This window comes from Rhinatrema bivittatum, chromosome 12, assembly GCF_901001135.1.
Source record: "Rhinatrema bivittatum chromosome 12, aRhiBiv1.1, whole genome shotgun sequence".
Lineage (NCBI taxonomy): Eukaryota > Metazoa > Chordata > Amphibia > Gymnophiona > Rhinatrematidae > Rhinatrema > Rhinatrema bivittatum.
Genome location: NC_042626.1, coordinates 22,476,834 through 22,498,131, shown reverse-complemented (window position 1 = coordinate 22,498,131; position 21,298 = coordinate 22,476,834). Strand labels below are relative to the sequence as shown.

General features: G+C 44.4%; 1 protein-coding gene across 2 annotated transcripts in view; it reads left to right on the top strand.

Moving 5' to 3' along the window:
• Window positions 1-492: 492 nt before the first annotated feature.
• Window positions 493-21,298, top strand: part of UBE4A (ubiquitination factor E4A) — a 62,240-nt gene continuing 41,434 nt past the window's right edge. Inside the window, exons 1-13 of one of the 2 annotated variants that reach the window (XM_029572426.1) lie at window positions 493-595; window positions 8,254-8,417; window positions 8,585-8,758; window positions 9,192-9,304; window positions 9,556-9,708; window positions 10,285-10,444; window positions 11,746-11,948; window positions 12,156-12,347; window positions 12,603-12,936; window positions 13,186-13,312; window positions 14,438-14,745; window positions 15,169-15,301; window positions 15,802-15,989. In XM_029572426.1, coding sequence (XP_029428286.1) covers window positions 8,297-8,417; window positions 8,585-8,758; window positions 9,192-9,304; window positions 9,556-9,708; window positions 10,285-10,444; window positions 11,746-11,948; window positions 12,156-12,347; window positions 12,603-12,936; window positions 13,186-13,312; window positions 14,438-14,745; window positions 15,169-15,301; window positions 15,802-15,989 — 2,206 coding nt within the window. In that variant the 5' untranslated portion in view covers window positions 493-595; window positions 8,254-8,296. Of the gene's footprint in view, window positions 698-8,253; window positions 8,418-8,584; window positions 8,759-9,191; window positions 9,305-9,555; window positions 9,709-10,284; window positions 10,445-11,745; window positions 11,949-12,155; window positions 12,348-12,602; window positions 12,937-13,185; window positions 13,313-14,437; window positions 14,746-15,168; window positions 15,302-15,801; window positions 15,990-21,298 lie in introns of both variants that reach the window. The other variant, XM_029572428.1, reaches the window with a different exon arrangement.

Here is a 21,298-nt window from a genome sequence, read left to right as displayed (position 1 = left end):
CTGATTTCACTTTAACTTACTGTTTTATTATATTATTCTGTAATCCACCTGGAATTTTAGATATGTGCGGAACATAAATTCTTGAAATAAATAATCAGATCTGCAGTATTGTAGTATTGCAGTAGGAAGGGGAAATGCGCAGACTAGATGGACCTTGTGGTCTTTATTTACCATCGTATTCTACGTTTCTCTGTTTTAAGCCTGATTTCTCTGAAGGTGATAGGAGGTCTTAGGTTCTGCAGACCTACACTGACAGGAGGTCTCAAGCTTTGCAGTGATCTTTATATAATTCATAGGTTGGACCAGCAATATGTATTTATTTACGGTACTTATATGATGCCCTCGACCAGCGCCTATTACAAGAACACAGCCAGTACAGGCAGATGCGAGAATGAGAACCAACCTGCACGGAGAAGCTGGAGGGGGGCGGGGCAAAACCAATTGGCTAACGTGATTGGCTGAAGACCAGTGCGTGACGCACGAGGATGCGACGTCGACGGCGGGTGACGAATGAAGCCGTTGTCCTGGTAGATCGGAAACGGAAGCGCTGACTAGGAAGAGACGGCCGCCTATGGGGAGGCGCCGCGCAGCGCAGGTGAGTGGTGGCGGGTGCCAAGGTTCTTCGCGGACTTGTCACACAACCACCGAGAGTCTTGTAATGAAGGAGGGACCGCACCCGCAGCTGTCAGGCGCCGAGGTGTGTGGGGCTCCTGTCTTGGGGTGGGTTAGACAACAGAGTGACCGCTTGTGTCTCCTCCTCCCCCCCTCGGGCCTCTGAGAAGCTTTGTGCCAGGAACAGTTGCCGGCGGCGGCTGTTAGTGTCTGCCGTTAAACATAGCAGTCCGGGGAGGCATATACTCTGACTTGATCCAATAAGAGACATAGGAGAACAATCTCCTTTTGGGTATTGGTTCTCTTTCTGCTTTTAAGTCCCAATTGAAAACTCGTTTTGTGTGTCTTTCTGTGGTTCTTGTTTGGATGGTATTCCAGCCCTTGGTTCCACCTCTTCCACCGCTCTTTCTCGCCCGCGTACGTCCTTGCATCGAAAATAGTTACATTATTATGGTTGGTTGTGTATTCCAGCACTTTGTCCCACCTCTTCTCTCTTTCTCGCTCTCGGACATCCTTGCATTTAAAACATACATTATTATAGTTGGTTATTCCACTGTGTCTGAAAATCATGCTAGGGTATTTTGGCATGTAAGATGCTTCTGTATGTTTATATTGCATTGGAAGATGCCCCCACACAATAGGCTAAAGTTTCTGGCACTGTAAATTTGGTAATTGCCTATACATATTTGTTGTGGAAAGATAAAAACTTTTTTTTCACTACATGTTGTTTACTCTAAGCGGTCCTTCCAGTTTGTATCTTTGAGACTCCCCTCCTTCCAGGTGTCTTGGTATTTATTAGCGAATGTTCCTGCTGACAGCGCATTGCCTTGTGTCCCCTGCACTTTATTTTCTTTAGCCCTTTGTCCTCGCTGCTTCTGCAGGTATCAACTGAGTAAACAGTATCTGTTTGCTTCTGAGAGGTCTCTGCATTTACATACAGCAATTACACAGTTTAGGCTTTGGTTACAATTTCCAAAAAGGAATTACAGTTTGAATTTCAATAGAGTAGTTCTACAGATTTGGGGTCACATTTACACTTGCTATAGCAAGCAGAAAATTTCAAATACTGCTGTCAAACTACAGACAGGAAATGGCAGGAAAAACATTTTGTAACTCCACAGCTGTTCTTCAGTTTAAAAAAATGTAAAGTTATATATCTAATATGTGGAAATATTAAGCACTTAGTTAAGAGGACAAGAACTGAAAATTGACAAACAAAAAAGGACCTTCGGTGTAATCATCTCAGATGACCTGGCGGTTGCCAGTGAGAATAATAAAGTAGCAGGGAAGGCCAACAGTGTGCTTATGTACATAAGGATAGATTTCAACAGCAGAAAAAAAGTTCACTAGTGAGACCCCAGGTTAAGTATTGTGTTCACCTGATGGAGGCCATACCTTTTGTAAGGATATCAATAAGATGGAAACAGTTCAGAGAAGGGCTATCAAAAGGGTACAGGGCCTGCAACATAAACCTTTCAGAGTGAGGCTTAAGGAACTCAAAATATATTTTCTGAGGAAAGGTGATATATGATAGAAACATTCAAATATTTGGCACACTTCAGAAAGGTAGATGCCTACTAGCAAAGGTGATAGTAACCAAAATCATGAGAGAATTTAAGCATTCTTGGGATAGATTCAGAGTACAGTGGTAAGGACAGGTGGAGAGCAGTAGGGTAAAAGAAAAGGGAGTAGAAGTAGCTTGGTATTGGACTAGCTACTGAAATCAATATACTTAGTCACATGGAATAGCAGAGGGCCAAAAAGGAGAGAAGACAAAACCAATGTTATAGAACTTCAGTATAAGCTGGCATCCTAGGAAGATGAGGCAAAGTCAACTTACATGACAGCACCAAAGCTTAGATATAGCTGGGGGAGAAACTGGTCAGTGTCCTGGAATGACTTGGCTATACTTCCCAGCTAGGGAGAAGAAGCAATATTGTATAGGCATTTAAAATAGTGTGGCTAACGTATAAAATATCTGTAGTGCATTGGGTGAGGTTTAAGGTAAGGAAAGGTGTTTGCTACAGCTGGTAATGTGAAGGTGGTCAAACTTTTGTGTAGCAGCTGTTTCTTGTGTCCATCTACCAAACTCATATTTCTTTCTATGGATGAAGAGATTTCAACTCCTTGAGAGTTGGCCTTGGAAAGATCCTACGTCATGCAGCGGCTATCCTTCAGCAATGAGGGGACCAAATGGTGTTGTATGATCTACTTCTGTCACAGATCTTTATTGTGGTGGAATATCCCCAATATTTTTCCACACCTGTTTATATCTAATATCGGTTATTTACTCTTTCGGATAGTAGAAAGACTAGGGGGCACTCCATGAAGTTAGCATGGGGCACATTTAAAACTAATTGGAGAAAGTTCTTTTTTACTCAACGCACAATTAAACTCTGGAATTTGTTGCCAGAGGACGTGGTTAGTGCAGTTAGTATAGCTGTGTTTAAAAAAGGATTGGATAAGTTCTTGGAGGAGAAGTCCATTACCTGCTATTAAGTTCACTTAGAGAATAGCCACTGCCATTAGCAATGGTAACATGGAATAGACTTAGTTTTTGGGTACTTGCCAGGTTCTTATGGCCTGGATTGGCCACTGTTGAAAACAGGATGCTGGGCTTGATGGACCCTTGGTCTGACCCAGTATGGCATTTTCTTATGTTCTAATATGCACATTATATTTAACCTTACACCTATCAAGCTTCAAATCAGCATCCTTTAGTATTTTTTTCCCTTCAGTGTTCACTTCTAGAGATCTTGAAGCAGCAGGGGATAGTTAACCAAAAGGGAAGGGGACAGTGGGTGGAGAACTTGAATAAAATTTGGGGTAGTAGGACTTCCGGTGGTGCAGTGAGCTGAGCAGATGTGCTGTGCTGAGGCTCTGAGTGCCACCCCCCTTATATCTGTTTGTAGTTTTTTTTTTCTACACTGCCACTGGGAACTATTACTCTGTAACGAAGCAGGAGCTATTCTACTTCGTTCTGTAGCTTATGTCTTCGTATTGCTGCCTCTGGGTTTTATAATGAGGGGCTGATAATCTGTAATGTGGTATGTGGCTGTGTGTATGTTATGTATGGCTGGATGGCATGTTTCCGGGGGGTGGCACTCGAATGCATCGGTATGTGTGGAGCCTGTGTGGGATGTGTGATTGGAGTGTAGGTGTAAGCCTCATGAGAGAAGTTATTGTTCAATGTTTTATAGTTTAATTCTATTTGGGGTTGGGAGGGATGGGAAGTTCAGGATCACTGGGGGATTGGCGGGGGGGTGTTTGAGGGGTTTCAGCTGACTGGGGAATGCAAATTCTACTGGATGATCAGAGGGCGTGTTTAAGCTGGGGAATATCATAGAATCTTGGAATATTGCAGGTATTGGGTCTCCTATTAAAAGAAAAAAAGTCCTTTCCACATGGTGTCAATTGCATACTTCTATAGCCCTAATGCAGGAAACTCATCTGTTCCCTGAGGAATGTAGAAAAGGGAATGGGTTGGTGCTTGCTTTGCAGCATCTGCCGCTAATACCAGGAAAGTGGGCGTGGGTATTTGGCATTCTCATTCATAGATCCTTGGCTTTTACAACACAAAGTGTATTGGTGGATGAGAATGGTAGATATATCATTAGGGTGGGCCAAATTTTGGGAGAAACCTTAGGACTATCTTCAGTTTATGCACCGAATGTCTATAACCATACATTTTTTTCCTACATTGGCAGGCCTTTTGATGGAAATTGGAGATATTCCTTTGATTGTGGTTGGTGACTTTAACTGTTGCTGACCCTGTGCTGGATAGGGACAGTAAAGTTCCAGGAATAATATTGGGTAAAAACAAAGGTATTCCCTTTTTGACTACCACGCTGGAGTTAGTAGATATATGGTTTGTTTTACATCCTGGGAAACAAACCTACACTCATGCTTCTAGAGCCCATCTGTGTCAAAGTAGAATTGACTGTATCTGAAAAATGTTTCTTCAAGGTTCAGCGGGTAGACATTGGAAGCTTTACTGTCTCAGATCATGCACCAGTTATCTTGCACTACCTGTTTGTTAGGAAAGATTCCACGTATCTGAGGCGTATACCTTCCCATCTCATGGAATCAGAGGATTTCAAATGTTATTTACAGGGCAAATGGGAGGATTTTGCTCTTAACAATGGTCAACACTTAGCCACCTTGCAGTTATATTCGGAGACTACTAAATTAGTGATGAGGGGAGAAATTATCTCGTACACTATTTATAAGAAGCATCAGTTAAATAAAGATTTGGTCCACCTGAATAAGCAATTAGAGGGTGCATTTAAGAAGCTAGCTAGGTATCTGACTGAGGCCCATAAAACTGCCTTCTCAATTCTGCAAAATCAGGTGACTGCTTTGATACAATAAAGAGTGCATTGTCCTCTTATTTATCAGAAACACATTTTTTCGGTTTGGGAACAAAATAGGGAGAAGTATGGCTCAGCTTATTAGAATCACAGAGGGATCTCGTTTTATTCCCAGTTTACAGGATGAACAGGGGACTCTCCATCAGTCCAATAAGGAAATTTGTGAGATCCTGACAAGGTTTTATGCCACTTTATATGCCAAAGGGGATCATGGTTCAATCTCATGGGATGATTTTTGTGCCAGTGTAGCTGTTCCCCAAATTGGTGAGGAATATAACAGCAAAGTTGTCCCAGCCCATTCAGGGGAAGAGATCCTTAGGGTTATTAGAGAATTAAAGTGTCATAAGGCTGCTGGGCCTGATGGTTTTACCTCTGAATTATTTAAAATAGTTCAGTCTCAGCTGGCTCTATATAATATGTTACGGACAAGGGATCTTCCTCGCTGTGTGCGTGAAGCTGCTGTAGTTGTTCTTCCCAAAAAGGGGCGGGACCTCACAAAACCAGCTGCCTACTGACCGATTTCTTTACTCAATACAGATGTAAAGATTTATGTCAAAATACTGGCTAATCGGCTGTCAGGAGTGCTTCCACAATTAATTTCCACTGAACAGGTGGCTTTTGTGCAGGGGCGCATGGCTGCAAGGAATGTTAGGTGTGTGTTGGCCAGTATAGTTAGTAGCGGGCGGAAGGCTACTAAGCCTATCTTGATCAGCTTTGACATTGGTCATTTCTTTTTACAGCATTGGCCAGAGATGACTTTCCGGTAGAGTTTTTAGATATGTTGCTGTGGTTGTGGCCAATGGAGTGTTGTCAACCTATTTTTCTCTGGAATGGGGTACTTGGCAAGGATGTTCCCTCTCCCCTTTTTTGTTTGTTCTGTGCATGGAGCCTTTAGCTCATTGGTTGTTGCAGGATCCCTTCATTAAAGGTATTATGTGTGGCGATCGAGAAGTGAAATTAGCATTGTTTGCTGACTATCTTTTAGTGACATTGGAGGACCCCCTACATTTTTTTTATCGAGGTTGATGCTTTTGTTGCACGATTTTGCTGAAGTTTCTGGTCTGAAAATCAACATGGATAAATCTTTAGTATTAGATCTGTCTGGTGACTTACGTCATACTTGGCAAGGGGAATTTCCTTTGGGCTGGGAAAAGGATGAGCTCAGCTATTTAGGGTTGCGGATCCCTTGGGATTTCTAGGCTTTTTCAGATAAATATTAACCCTTTGATGGACAGTACAAGGCGTTTGTTAGATAGTTGGCGGTTTCTCCCACTGTCTTGGTATGACAGGGTTCAATTGGTTAAAATGATTATTCTGCCAGAATGGTTATATGTACTGCAAACGTTGCCGATTTGGCTCCTAAAAAAAGATGTTAAGTTGTGGAATGCGCTCATCTCTCAATTTATTTGGAATAAGAAACAGCCGCGCATAAAATTGGCAAGTTTACAGCTTGGAATTTGGGATGGGGCCTTAAATTGCCGAATTTACGAGTTTATAATGTGGCGTGCCTTCTTTGGGTGGTCTGGGATTGGCTCAGGGAGGGGAACACTGTCACGGATATTTTGTTAGATGGGGGTTAGTAAATCTTTAGGGGTGTCCTATCTTTTACATGGAGGAAAACGGGTTCTACCTCATGGGTTAAGATTGGATCCATTGTTTTCATCTGTTCTTCAAATATGGTTATGGGTGAGGGCTTTCTCCTACAGTGTCAATCTTTTTGCCACTTCGGAGAAATGGTAATTTTCTGCTGGGATTGGATCATGTTATTTTCCATAAATGGGAACCAGCTGGTCTTAAAAATATTGGTCGATTAATGGACTCTCAACAGGGGGTGGTAACCTTGCAAACTTTAAAAGACAAGTATGTCTTGGAGAATAAAGATGTTTATGCCCTCAGTGTGCCACTATGTTGATTCTTTATTGCATGAAAATCAAGTGATTTTTACAGCGGGGAAATTTGAAGAGACAATCATTAAAATATGTCAATCTGGGTTAATTTCCAAACTCTGTAGGGGTTTAATGGCTTATTAGATGATTGATCCCCTCTCCTTTGTCACAATGCAATGGGCCAGGGATTTGGGACTAGTCTTGGAAGAGGATGATATCAAATTTTCTTTGGCTGGGTTGGGACAATGAGTAGAGAGTGCCAATCTTTGTGAAATGCAATTTAAGGTGGCTCACAGGCTCTACTTTTCTCCCTCCCGGGCATTTAGAGCCCTGCCTGTTTGAAATGTGGAGTGGCAGAGGGCATGTTTTCTCATTGCTTTTGGTCTTGTTTTGGGGTTTCTGTATTTCAACATGTCTCTATGTTGGCTGGGAGGGAGGTGCCTTTAGATACCTTTCTGGGGCTCTTGGATATTTATGATTATTATGAGATTGCTGATAAATATTTGTAACTGTACATCTGTAAAACATGTTGTATGATTAAAATATGCATACTGCTACATAAGAAAATGCCATACTGGGTCAGACCAAGGGTCCATCAAGCCCAGCATCCTGTTTCCAACAGTGGCCAATCCAGGCCATAAGAACCTGGCAAGTACCCAAAAACTAAGTCTATTCTATGAAACCATTGCTAATGGCAGTGGCTATTCTCTAAGTGAACTTAATAGCAGGTAATGGACTTCTCCTCCAAGAACTTATCCAATCCTTTTTTAAACACAGCTATACTAACTGCACGAACCACATTCTCTGGCAACAAATTCCAGAGTTTAATTGTGCGTTGAGTAAAAAATAACTTTCTCCGATTAGTTTTAAATGTGCCCCATGCTAACTTCATGGAGTGCCCCCTATATCTCTACAATGGATATATCAAGACGCTCCCACCTTGGAGCAATGGCGTATACAGATGCATGGTTTACTGATTATGGTAAAAATTTTCTGTTAAGAAAAGTTGTAGGAGACAATATTCCTTCAGATTTGGAAGCCATATTTGGATTCTTTATCTTGCAGGATTCACAGTCTAATTGTCAATACTCTTTTGGTATCATAAGGGTTAGCCAAATTTGGGATTGTTGGGGAGGGGGACGGGGTTCTCTCTAGAAGACATGTCTTTTCTTGTAGAATATATGTAAAATTGCTTTTATGCATGTACTTTGTAAGTGCTGACTTGAGAATGCTGTTTATCCTATGTTTTGGAATATTGTATGTGTCTTCCAAAAAAAAAAAAAAATTGGGGTAGTAGAGCACCTGGCAGGAACACTGAGAATTATAGATATCTCATTTGACCTGAGACGCTGATTTGTTGTTGTGTGTTGTTTTTTTCTTCCTAGTCCCCCTCTACCTGAATCTGGATGGGACAACATTTTAAGTGAAATGACTGATCAGGAGAATAACAACAACATCTCCAGGAATCCCTTTGCAGCTCTCTTCAGCTCCTTAGCTGATGCTAAGCAGTTTGCAGCTGTCCAGAAACAGCAGCATAGGGAGCTCAGTGGTAAGAAGGGTGGGGAAGGAAAGCATGGAGGGGTGAGTATCGTTTCAGAAGCAATTCTCCTGTTAGGATGCAGGCAAAAAAAATGTAAACCATACGCAGTTTCTAGCTATGCTCTTCCAGTGCATAGTGATGAAAGTAAATATAACTGGCTGTTTGTTTTACACTAGATGAAGCCACAGGTAGTCAGGATGATTCGGAAAACAGTGTGTCAGAGAGCCTGGATGACTACGACGACTCTGTGGCTGAGATCAGCCGCTCATTCCGTTCTCAACAGGAGCTGTGTGAGCAGCTCAACATCAATCACATGATTCAGAGAATCTTCCTCATCACGCTGGATAACAGTGAGTGATGCTTGCACAAAGAGAACTCCTGCTGCTGCCATCAGTAGAATAAGTGCGTTGTCAGTTCAAACCCCTTCACAACTTTGTCCAAACCAGGTACCCCCAGCATTTCTTATTACAGGGACAGGCTGATGACCTGGTGCTGGTTGTTATATGCTGCCATCTTGGAGGCCTGAGTTCAGAGTGGCACGGGACAAGCACTGAATGAAGCTATACATGTCCCACTCAGCTTCAATAGATTTTTGTGACACCTTGCTTGAAGGTTGGGGAAGAGTGGTGAGAAATGCCCGTAGGTTCGTGAGATGATTGAGCCTGTGAAATCTATACAGGTCTCATGAAATAACAGCCCTGGTTTCATTTCTCGTAAGGTATTACTTATGTTACAGTCAGTAATGTATGACTGTTTTAGTCGTAATTTTTTTTTCTTTCAAAGGTGACCCCAGTGTGAAAGGTGGAAATGGAATTCCTGTGCGCTGTGTGTACCTGGAAGAAATGGGGGCAGACCTAGATGGGCAGGACTGGCTGGATATGGATAATGTTGAACAGGTAGATGATGTGCAGAAAGGAGATAAAGTAGATGAGAATCTTTGATTTGGTGCCTGAGAGATGCATACTAATTGCTAAAAGTTAAAAAAAAAAAGACCTGTGAACTAGAGAGGGCTTGGATGTGGGTGGATTAGGGGGTGCAGGATGCTGTTAAGGTTATGGTGCTGGGGTGCGCAGTCTGCTGAGATGGGTGGTGGTGGTGGTGCTGGGAGCATAATATTTTCAGAGTGTTTTCCTTTTTTGGTTTGTAGGCTCTCTTCACCCGCCTGCTTCTTCCAGATCCAAGAAGTCACCTGATTTACATGACCTCAACAAATGTGCAGAATCTTTCTGCAGAGCGTGATGCAGGGGAGACTCGTGTCCTGCAGTATCTGTTTGCCTCCTTTCAGAGAGCACAGGAAGAGGTAGAGCACCACAACCTGAGAATCTGTCCAGTCTGGAGAATGGGGATGTGAGGGTGTTCCCTAGACATAATCCATGTTACTGAGATATGCATGGTGATGCCCTGCATGGGGCTCCCAGGAACTCCTTGTTAAATAATTGTATAAAAACAAAATTTTGTGTCAAGTGGAGCAGGGCTACCTTTTGATCAGAAGCTGGTAGATATCACTGGATAGACTCAACTGCTGTTTCATGATGGCTTCTAAGTAAGCTCCCCTCTAAATAGAATCAGCACTGTTGAAGGTGATTGATGTAACTCTCTTGCATCGTTGGGGGTAATCTGACATCAGATGAAGAAATTCCAAGTGCTGACTAAAAGGTCTAACTGCATCTATTCAGGTTGCTGCAGCAGATTTAAATATCTGCAATGGAATTTAGCATGCAGGTTTCCCAGCATGCCTCAGTACGTTTGACTTTGTAAATCAGGATATGGCAGTGTGCCCAGAGGTCACCTGTATGCGCTGGCTGTGCTGAGAGGAAACACTGAAAAGATCCTGCAGAAGTACACAGATTATTTGAGTACTATTTTGTCCTTGCAGATAACCAAAGTGCCAGAAAACCTGCTGCCATATGCCTTGCGTTGTAAGAGCCTGAGCGTATCGAACACACGCACTGTCTTCCTCACGCCCGAGATCTACCAGAATCAGAATGTTCATGAGCAGCTGGTGGACCTGATGGTGGAAGCGCTTACAAGAGCTCGTAAGTGTCTGTCCATAGACCACCTCTCACTCACGGCTTAACATACATTCCCTGTATGTACCCAGATCAGTCCAGGCTCCTGGGTTTCACCTCCTTTTCCAGCAGATGGAGATACAGAAAATTTCACAGGCACCGCCTCTTAAACCGGTGTGCCACCTGCATCTCCTCAGTATTTCTCTGTCTCCAGCAGATGGAGGTGATGCAAAACCTGCGGTGTCAGAAATTGATTACTCAGTTTGACTTGGAATGTCCTATCTTTTAGGAAGGAGGAGAACCATTTGTTAACATTTCTGTCAATTCCAATTTTTCTCAGCTGGTGGCATAGCAGAATACGGTCAATTGTGTCGAATGCTTCTGTTAGGTCAATTTAGTACAAGGATATATGATTCATTGTTATCAAACCCCTGTAGAACAGGGTCGGCCAAGGAAATGAGTAGGGTTTCTGCTGAGTGATTTTATTTATATATATATATATATATATATATATATATATATATATATATCACTCAACACATATATAATTTTTTTTTTTTTCTGAATCCAAATTTGGTTTGGGTATAGTATATTGTCGTCTAGGTGGTTCTCTAAATGAGTTAACATTGCTTTTTCTAGGACTTTAGCGATGAAAGGAAAATTGGATATTGGTCTGTAATTGTCCCAATCATTGATTCTGCCAGTTTTATTTTTTGGGATTGGTTTAATTACAGCTTGTTTTGCCCTATCTGGGACCAATCCTTCTGCTAGCGATTTGCAGGGATAGGGTCCAATGGATGGGTAGCAGGCTTTATTTTTGGGATTGGTTTAGTTTTATTTCACATTTAGACACTGGGTCAAAAGACTTCCATTTCACTTTGCCCAATTTTTCAGGCTCTTTTGTTGGTAGATAGTTGGAGAATTTTGTTTTAGTGTATTGATTTTAACAGCGAAATAGCGTATTTATTGTATGGGTTCTTTGAAAAGTTGTAGTTATTTAAGATGGAGCAGGATGGGTCCTTGATTAGGTTTTATTCCAGTGCAACTTTCTCTGTCTCCATATGCTGGAAGGGAGGCATAATCCCAGGAGTCTGGACTGATCCAGGAAAGAAAAATAGTAGGTAAGAACCAAGTTTCCTTTCCTGTAATATGTACAATAAAATACTGCAGTCGGTAATTTCGGAAAAGACTTAAGGAGTTGGGCCTAAGCTAGGAATGAAACTCCATCTTCCCTTTCATTAGCTCTTAGCAGTGAGTCCATTTGCAAGGTGTCTTACAGAAAATGGTGTCTCTTTTTTGTGTGTTCTTTTTATTATTTTTTAAATTAGACTTTGAAGAAGTGAGCGAGTTTCTGGATGAGGTGATAGAAGCACTGCTGGCAGATGAAGAAGTGCGAACTTTCTCGGAAGTTATGGTTCCTGTGTTTGAGGTTCTGTTAATCAGAGTAAGAGAGCTTGGCCTGTGCCAGATCCTCCTCCAGACATACCTGGATGTGCTCCTGTACATTACCCACCAGAAGGACCTAGCGAAGGTGAGCAGTGCTGTGCTGCTGCCAAGAGCAGGTAGAACTTTTAATGGTATGGTTAGAAATCTAAGCAAGTTGGTATAATGGAGGCTATCTGAGTGGAAATAGAACTATCTGGTTTATGCTGATAACATGGGGATGCCAGTATTATCCAATAAATGCACGCACGTTTTATTTATTTATTTTTTGTGTGTGTTTTCCAACACCTTTCAGGTTTTTGTGGAGTACATTCAGCCTCAGGACTCCAGCAATGGGCAGATGTACCAGAAGACCCTACTAGGTGAGATCTTAAACATTTCTTGTCTGCTGAAGACCCCTGGAGTGGTGGAGAATCACGAGTACTTCCTGAACCCATCCCGATCAAGCCCGCAGGAGATAACAGTGCAGGAGTCCAATATTCATCAGGTGAGAAAAGGCAGCCTCTCCCGATCCTGGATCACATTGATACAAGGTAGAAGAGACCTAGCTCACCCTCTCAGGTCTGGAGAGCCAGAGAGGCTGGGTAGCCTGTCTAAAATTGCAGTAAGTGGCAGTGATGAGACTGGAGTTGTGGTGTCTTCCAATTTCACAGTTCTGCACATTTCCCAGCAGGTGTCATTCACCTCCAGATCAGAACAGATGAATTTATCTTTTAAAGCTGTACATTTCTCTCTTGCACAGTTCATGGCACAGTTCCATGAGAAAATCTATCAAATGCTGAAGAACCTGCTGCAGCTATCTCCTGAGACGAAACACCACATCCTGTCTTGGCTGGGAAACTGTCTACATGCTAACGCAGGACGCACCAAAATCTGGGCTAATCAGATGCCAGAAATCTTCTTCCAGATGTATGCCTCGGATGCCTTCTTCCTGAACCTGGGTGCAGCTCTGCTGAAACTGTGCCAACCCTTCTGTAAACCAAAATCTCCCCGACTTCTGACCTTTAACCCTACCTACTGTGCCCTGAAGGAGCTGAATGAGGAGGAAAGGAAAAGCAGGAATGCACACATGAAAGGTATGCTGTGGGGGAATGATGGCGTGTCCCTCACGCACGGCATTCAGGAATGCCAAGTAAGGACCGATGAGGGGAAGGAATTCAAATAGTGCAATTCTGTATATCCCCGTGTCCAAAGCATTTTCCACTCGGGCATGCACATGAGCGCGGCTCTTTCTAAGCCCCTGAAATAATCCCAAAGCGGACTTCTTGGCCAGGAGGAAGGATAATTACTGTTAATGGGTTCACTTGTTGCATCTTGTTTTTAAGGCCTAGATAAAGAAACCTGCTTGATCCCAGCTGAGACAAATCAGGAGCCCGATTTTGTGCCCAGCTATAACCTGCTGACAGAGAATTTGGTTTTGACGCAGTATTCGCTGTACCTGGGATTCCACAGGTAATGGACCTTGGAAATGGTGATTTATGTTCTGAATATGTAAATGTAACAGAAACTTGAACTGAAAGGGGTGGGAGGTGGTCATAGACTGAGGTTATCGCAGCTGTAAGAGCAGCTTGAGAGGTCAGTGATTTTTTTTTTCACAGATGTTGTCAGGGGTTTTTAGATCTTCCCTCCTTTCCAGTACAGCGCACATTGGGTAACCGACACACAGCTTCATGCTCTTCCCCCATCTCACCTCATTCAGAGGCCATATTCTGCAGTAGCTCTGGTGGAACTGCTTCCAGTGTTGCTCTTGGGCTTGCCTGTTTGGTGTCACTGAGAGCAGCAATCTGCTTCCACCCCCTCTTTCTTCAGGGGCTATGAACAATACTTCAGCTGCGCTCTGTCTAATCTAAATGACATGGCAAAGTACTTGGAGATAAAAGCATGCAAAAGGTCCCAGTGCTAAGACAGTCAGGCAGGGTTTCAAGGATGGGAGCAGGCCCCTGGCTCCTGTTCATATCTAGGGACCTTCATTTTCATTTTTTATTTTTCCTGGGAATTTCAATTTTAAAAAATTTGTTTTTTTATAACAAAAAAATTTAGTGGAAATTTAGTGGAAAATAACAGGAGAAAAATCAATGGAAAAGTCATTTTCCAGGTTTTTTTTTTTTTTTTTTTTTTAAATAACATTGAACTTCCCAGGAAAAATAAAAACTGAAAGCAAAGGTCACTATTCATACCACTGAAAGCTCATACCAGGGGGTACTATTCATAACCAGCAAGTGAAGGCTCATCCTTGTGATGACAGTGTCAGTCCTGTGGCTTTCCTGTCCTATCCAGTGGCACTGGATCTACTGTGGCTGAGGAGTGGGTATGCAGTTGGAGTCGGGCTTGTTCTGTTTTCTCCCTTTTCTTAAAATCATGCACCACAATATGACCATCTTGTGCCAGTGACAGCGTGATGTAGCTTTTTCACCAGCCCCTTCTACTGCTCCTCTTGTAGGTGCAGGACATGGGAAGTTTGGGCTGGGTGATGGCGCTGGAGTATAAGTGCTGAGCTGAGGGGCCAAATGAAATAGAAACAACTGAAGAAGTGCTGATGGGCTGGGATGTTAGTTGGCATCTGCTTGCCACCCATAGGTTACATGATCAGATGGTGAAGATAAACCAGAGCCTACACCGGCTGCAGGTGGCTTGGCGCGAGGCACAGCAGAGCTCCAGTCCTGCCGCAGACAGCATGCGAGAGCAGTTTGAACGTCTGATGACCATCTATTTGTCCACAAAAACTGCCATGACTGAACCTCAGATGCTGCAGAACTGCCTAAAGCTGCAGGTGTCCACAGCGCTGCTCCTGGTGCAGTTTGCCATTGGAAACCGTGGCACAGAGCCACTGGAGCTGATGTTCCCCTTGCCAGAGGTGCAGCAGAGCATGCTGGCTTATGTGCCAGGTAAGCCTATGCATTTTAGTTGTCAGTTATGAATTTGAATTGTGCATTGCTCTGTTTTACAAGTGTAATATGCAGTTAATCAAAATAGATAAGCATAAAGTATACACAGCCATTGAGCTGTGAAAAAGCAGAAATTCATTATCTGGAGCTGCAGCAGAATTTAGGTATAAATTGCACTCTGCTTTATATTGTGTAACGTGATGCACTGTAATACGTAAAGTGCATTACAAAGTCTGAGACATAGTTGCAGTCTGCTATATGGCCAGGTGTCGTAATTTTGTGTTAAAAAAAAAAAAAAGTGCAAAAGGATGCCATTTTCTGTGTGCCTATCCCATAGCACTTTCCATGGCTATAAGAATTCAGATTATGTACTGTATGTCCCCAAGAAATACCCCTAATCTAGCTGCCCATTATTAATTGCAGAGTTTTTTGCTGATAATTTGGGGGATTTCTTTATCTTTCTGCGGCGCTTTGCCGATGACGTGTTGGAGACTTCAGCTGACTGCCTGGAGCAGGTCCTTCATTTCATCACAATCTTTACAGGAAGTGTGGAAAGGTGAGCAGCCCTTGGATAGTTACTAACCAGTGGTATGATCAGTTCTAAGTAAGCTGCTTTTGGAATATTTGTGGCAGGATGGGGATGAGATAGGCAGGAACTTTGCAGCTAGTCAAGTTTCTGCCCCTCAGGTGAGGGATCTCTTGTTTCTCTGAGCTTTATTGCTTCTAATCCCTCACAGAAGAGGCCTCCTGTTAGCTGGTGGGAAATCTATGGAAACAGCAGCTAGATACAACTTATGCAGAGTGGCACTGCCATCTCAGTGTGCTGACCACTCTTGTATCTTTAGCTGTCCATTAATGGCTATTAATCAATTTTACTTAGGGAATAGCCACTGCTATTAATTGCATCAGTAACATGGGATCTTCTTAGTGTTTGGGTACTTGCCAGGTTCTTGTGGCCTGGTTTTGGCCTCTGTTGGAAACAGGATGCTGGGCTTGATGGACCCTTGGTCTGACCCAGCATGGCAATGTCTTATGTTATGTGGTTTGTCCTCACAGAATGAAGAATCCTCACTTACGAGCAAAGCTGGCAGAAGTGCTAGAAGCAGTGATGCCACATCTTGACCTCGTGCAGAACCCCCTCATCTCCAGCGTGTTTCAACGGGAGCGTGTCTTCTGCAATTACAAGCATGCAGCTCACCTTGCTGAGGCTCTCATCAAGGTCTTTGTGGACATTGAGTTCACAGGTAAGAATGAGACCATTTGTTCTTAGTTTACAAAGCTCTGTATAATTTAGTTTATTTAAAAATATTTCTATTGGGAGGGTTAGGAAGATGTTCTTTACTGCTGCTTTGTTGGATATATTGCCTGTTTCCTGTATGTACCCAGATCAGTCCAGACTCCTGAGTTTTGCCTCCTTGCCAGGAGATAGAGACAGAGAAAGTTTCACTGTATGTAACCCAGGTTGCCATCTGAAGTCCCTCAGTATTTCTGTGTCTCCAGCAGATGGTAGATGGTGTAAAATCTGCAGTCTGGAAAGAAAAAAAGATAAAGAAGAGAAGATATCCAGTTCCTCCCAGGGGATTGTTGGGTCCTGGTGGTGCCATCCTCCCTGGTTTGAGGCAGACGAGCAGGGGGGTGGTGATCCTTGATGAGGGTGATGCAGATCCCTCATCCCCCATGAGGCAGCGTTGGTTCCGCTGGCAGCTCTGCATTTTAGGTTTTAATTTGCTTACACGCAAAGCTTGTTTAGCGGAACAGGCAGTGAGGGTTCCCTGTATGTACCCAGATCAATCCAGACTCCTGGGTTTTGCATCCCTGCCAGCAGATGGAGACAAAGTTTCACAGATACTGTACTTAACCTAGTGCGAAGCCTGCATCCCCTCAGTATTTTTCTGTCTCCAGCAGATGGTAGATGCTGCAAAAACTGCAGTATGGAAGGATCTGAAAAAAAAATTGAATTTCCTTACCCTCCCAGGAGGTTGTGAGGTCCTGGTGAGGCCATCCCCCCCCTGGTTTTGAGGCAGACGAACAGGCGATTGGTGACCCTTCTGATAACTCATCTGGAGGTGAACATATGGTGGTCCAGTTCCTTCATCCCCCCATGAGGTAGCCCTGGTGGACAGTTCTGCCAGTGCAAATTTGAACAGCAGGAAAGTATTTTTTATTCTTGTTTTTCCTAGCATGTAGCCAGATGGACTCAGGACCAATGAGTTTATGCTCCCCTGCCAGCAGATGGAGAGTGAGTCAGGTTTCAAAGCTGATGTCACCCTAGATACACCCCTGCAGTGACCTCAGCCCTTCAATATTTCTCTGTCTTCAGCAGATGGGGACATGTTTTCCCTATGGGGATCGCCATACCTTTTTGGAAGAAGAAATTCTACTTTTAAATTGGAGAAGATTGAGCCCCGCTCTCCTGTGGTGATACCTAAAGGTCCCTCCCCCAGTTGAGAATTCCGGAGGTGATTTCTGAGATCCCTCAGAGGTGTGCCTTGGTCTGGTAGCCGGTTCCCGGCGTGGACTTTGCTGCTCAAGCAGCTAAAAGGCAGCGGGTACAGGAAGCTGAGTGCGGCAGTGATGGCTGGAGACCGTCTTGTACTCGGCCGGTAAGTGCTAAGCCCAGGTAAGCAAAAAAAAATAAAAAGAAGAGGATTTCCTCCTGATTCAGAGACTACTGAGGGGTTTCAGAAAGACTTCCTCTGGTCTCCTTGCTCGGCGTTCCGTGCCGTCGTCATTCCCGATTATTGTTGGGGTAAGGGGAAAGTGGGCTTCCGAGCGGGTTGAGCAGCCCCCCCCCCCCCCCCCCCCCCCCCCCCGGTGGGCTAGGCCCCGCATTTAGGCTTGGTCAGCACACTATGTGACAGGCCGCGGTGGTGCTATCTTGATGCGTTTTTATGTCTGTATTGCCCACCATAGAGCTTTGGTACGCGCAGTGCGTCGGCTCTGCACGCATGTGCATACTTGCACAACTTACTAGGCACCGAATAAAAGTAAAGCCGTGAGCACGGGCTGTGCGTGCATCTCACTGCGGCCTGTGTAGGTGGCACAACTTGCAAGTGCGCGCTTCTCGAGACCACATGGCATGTGGCACTTCTTGCCACGCCTGCGAGGGATTGCGTGGCAGACTAAACAGGCAGGATTTATACTTCATGTGTGTAGAGGGAAGAGAGGGCTCATTGGGAGTCTTTACCCCTGGGCTCCAATCTGTCGTGGTGTCCCGGGTCTTCAGGCCTTCAGTGGGTAAGGTGATTTTTGACATGGGAGTGGAAGCCATTTTGTCTAAGGCAGCAAGGCCATCAGGAGCAGGTTGTGGAGAAGAGAGGATCCCTCCAGCACCGTCTCCTACAGTACCTAAGGTTGCTGGTGGCCTGAGTGGTTCCAAGGAAGAAAGCTTTTCTCTGGGTTCAGCAGTGTGGATGCTGGGATTTTTCCCCGGGGGGGGGGAGAGAATGAGGATAATTCCCAGATTTATTTATTTTTTTTACTAATTTTGTCCTCTTGATACATGAAGCATATTTGGCTAAAAAGGTGGCTGCAGACCTTGAGGCTAGGTCAGACGGAAAGTCCAGGTCTCAGTCTGTGGTGAAAGAGGCGGTTCCTTCCAAAAAAGGGCGTACGGAGAGCATTCACAGGTCTGTGAATCTGTTTCTGGTGCCCTGGGATATGCAGGCGGACACGGATGGTTTTGAAGACTCTGATGCAGCACCAAAGATGCCTCCTGGAGAAGGCTTTTGCCAGATGGCTCTGCAGATACAGATGCCATGAATGGAGATCCTGAGGAGGTGTCTATAGCAGAAGGTGGTGATCTCAAGGTTGTGAGGCTTTTCCGCAAAGATGAACTTGAGCCTTTGATTCTGATGGTGGTCCAGGAGCTGGGAATAAAGGTGTCACAGTCCGACTTGGAGGGCGCAGACCCTGTCCTGGTTGAGTTGTGTGGCCTAGTGAAGGCTTTTCTTTTTCACATTGGTGAAGAAGCTAGTGGATCAGGAGTGAAACACTCCAGAATCCAGCTTGAGGGATGGTAGAGCTATGTTGAAGCTTTATTCTTTATGAGAAGAGATCTTGGAGTTCCTAGCTCTTCCCAAGGTCAATGCCTCAGTTTCAGTTGTCAGCAAGAAGACTACCATTCCGGTAGCTGGTTGCGCTGGGTTCAGCAGCTACAGGAGACGCAGGCTATGTTAGGAGCAGAGGCAGAGAGGGCTGAGCACCTGGAGGCCACTTTGGCTTACAGAGCAGATACTTTTTATGATCTTATAAAAACCTCCTCCAAGATCATGATGTTGGCAGTGTCGGCTGAAAGGCTGCTGTGGTTGAGAAATTGGTCAGTGGATATGTGGTCCAAAGCTCAGTTTAGGCTTTGCCTTTCAAGGGCAAGCTCTTATTTGAAAAGGACTTAGAATGGATCATGAAGCATCTGGGAGAGTCCAAAATGCATAAGCTGATGGAGGTAAATTTAGAGGATGGGGAGGTTTTACGATTCATCCTAGGTTTAGAGACAGGCAGAGATTTTGCCAAGCTTAGGGGTCTGGTGGGCCTCAAAGGCAGCCTGCAGAAAGATCTCAGTCTTGGGATCAATCTTTTGGGGTGGCAGGAGGCCGTGCAGGAGCAGGGGCTGCAAAGGCCTTGTAATGAAGCAAGGCTGGTCCACTCTTCAGTTCTGCCTGTGGAGGGCAGCTAACACTCTTTTCAAGGAGTGGGCCAAAATTACCACGGACCAGTAGTCTTAAGTGTAATAAAAGATGGCTAACCATTAGAATTTGCTCATCCCATTCGAGATGCCTTCCTGCTGTACCCTTGCACTCCTCTCGCGAAGCGTGTAGCAGTTCAAGGTACAGTAGACCGCCTGCAGCAATTAGGGGCAATAGTGCCAGCTCTGAAAACAGAGCAACAAATGGGGAAGTACTCCATTTACTTTGGGGTGCCAAAGAAAGAGGAGGAGTTTTCATATGGTGACTCTGCGGTTGGTTATAGCAGCAATGCGAAAAGGGAGTTTCTGGCATCTCCTAAATCTGACAGAGGTTTATCTACATATAGCCATCAGACAGGGACATGAGGTTTCTCCACTTTATGATTCTAGGAGAAAATTACCAGTTTTCGGCTTTTCTATTCAGTTTGGCCATGGCGCCGGGAACATTTACCAAAGTGATGGTAGTGGTGGCGGCAGCCTTACGAAATGTAGGTGTTCTGGTGCATCCATACCTGGACGATTGGCTAATCCGAGCAAAATCAGAAGAGCTCTGCAGGCAGTCGGTGCAGAAGGTGTTGCAATGATTACAGTCATTAGGCTGGGTAGTGAAGTTTGCAAAGTCATCTCACCCCCTCCCAGATCTGGATTATCTAAGGGCTCTGTTCGACATGCAGGAAGGAAAGGTATTCCTGACGGACGAGAGAATCTTGAAGTTTCAGGGACAGATTCGACACCTTCTGGATCTGGAAGTACCCAAGGCGTCAGACTATTTGTAAGCCATGGGCTTACAAATAGTCTGACGCCTTCGATGTTGGCTTTGGTCCTGTTGGGCTTTCACTCACATGAAGGCTCTCCTATCCAGATGGAATCCATCTAAAACTGGCCATAGTCAAGCCCCTCCTTAAGAAACCCACCCTCGACCCCACAGACCCTGCCAACTACCGCCCGATTTCCAATCTTCCTTTCTTATCCAAAGTCCTAGAGAGGGTAATCAATAAACAACTGACTGACTTTTTAGAAGACCACAACGTCCTCCACCCGCTACAGTTCGGTTTCCGTAAAGCCCGTAGTACCGAAACCTTACTACTAGCCATGACAGACACCATACTTAAAGGTATGGACCATGGAAACTCGTACCTACTCGCCCTACTAGACATCTCAGCGGCCTATGATACTGTCAACCATCAAATACTAATGACCCGCCTAGCAGAAATAGGTATCGCCGGCACAGCCCTCTCATGGCTCTCCTCCTACCTAACACACAGAGAATACCTAGTAAAAATTGACAAGTACGAATCCTCACGCATACATATCACGCAAGGTGTCCCCCAAGGCTCATCACTATCCTCCACCCTCTTTAATATTTATCTCCTACCACTATGCCACCTCCTCTCAGACCTAGGCCTCAAATTCTTCCTATATGCAGATGACGTGCAGATCCTCATCCCGTTTCAAAGATCCATAAGCGAACCATTGCAACGCTGGGAATCCTGCCTTACCACCATAAGCGCCTTGCTATCTGAGCTCCACCTAGCTCTAAATACCTCAAAAACAGAATTACTCGTTATCTCTAATCAGCCTGAACTTTTCACCCTCCCCACGGGACAAAACACTCCCCAGAATACCACCACAGCCCTCTCTCAGCCCCAGTCTGTAAGAGACCTAGGCGTCTTCATAGATCAGCACCTAAGTTTTAAACCCCACATCAAAGCACTCCTAAAGGGAGGTTTCTATAAGCTAAACATCCTAAAAAAACTCAAACCCCTCCTCCACACACACGATTTCCGCACAGTCATACAGACCACTATGCTCACAAAACTAGATTATTGCAACTCCCTGCCACCACCATCAAACCCCTTCAGATCCTAC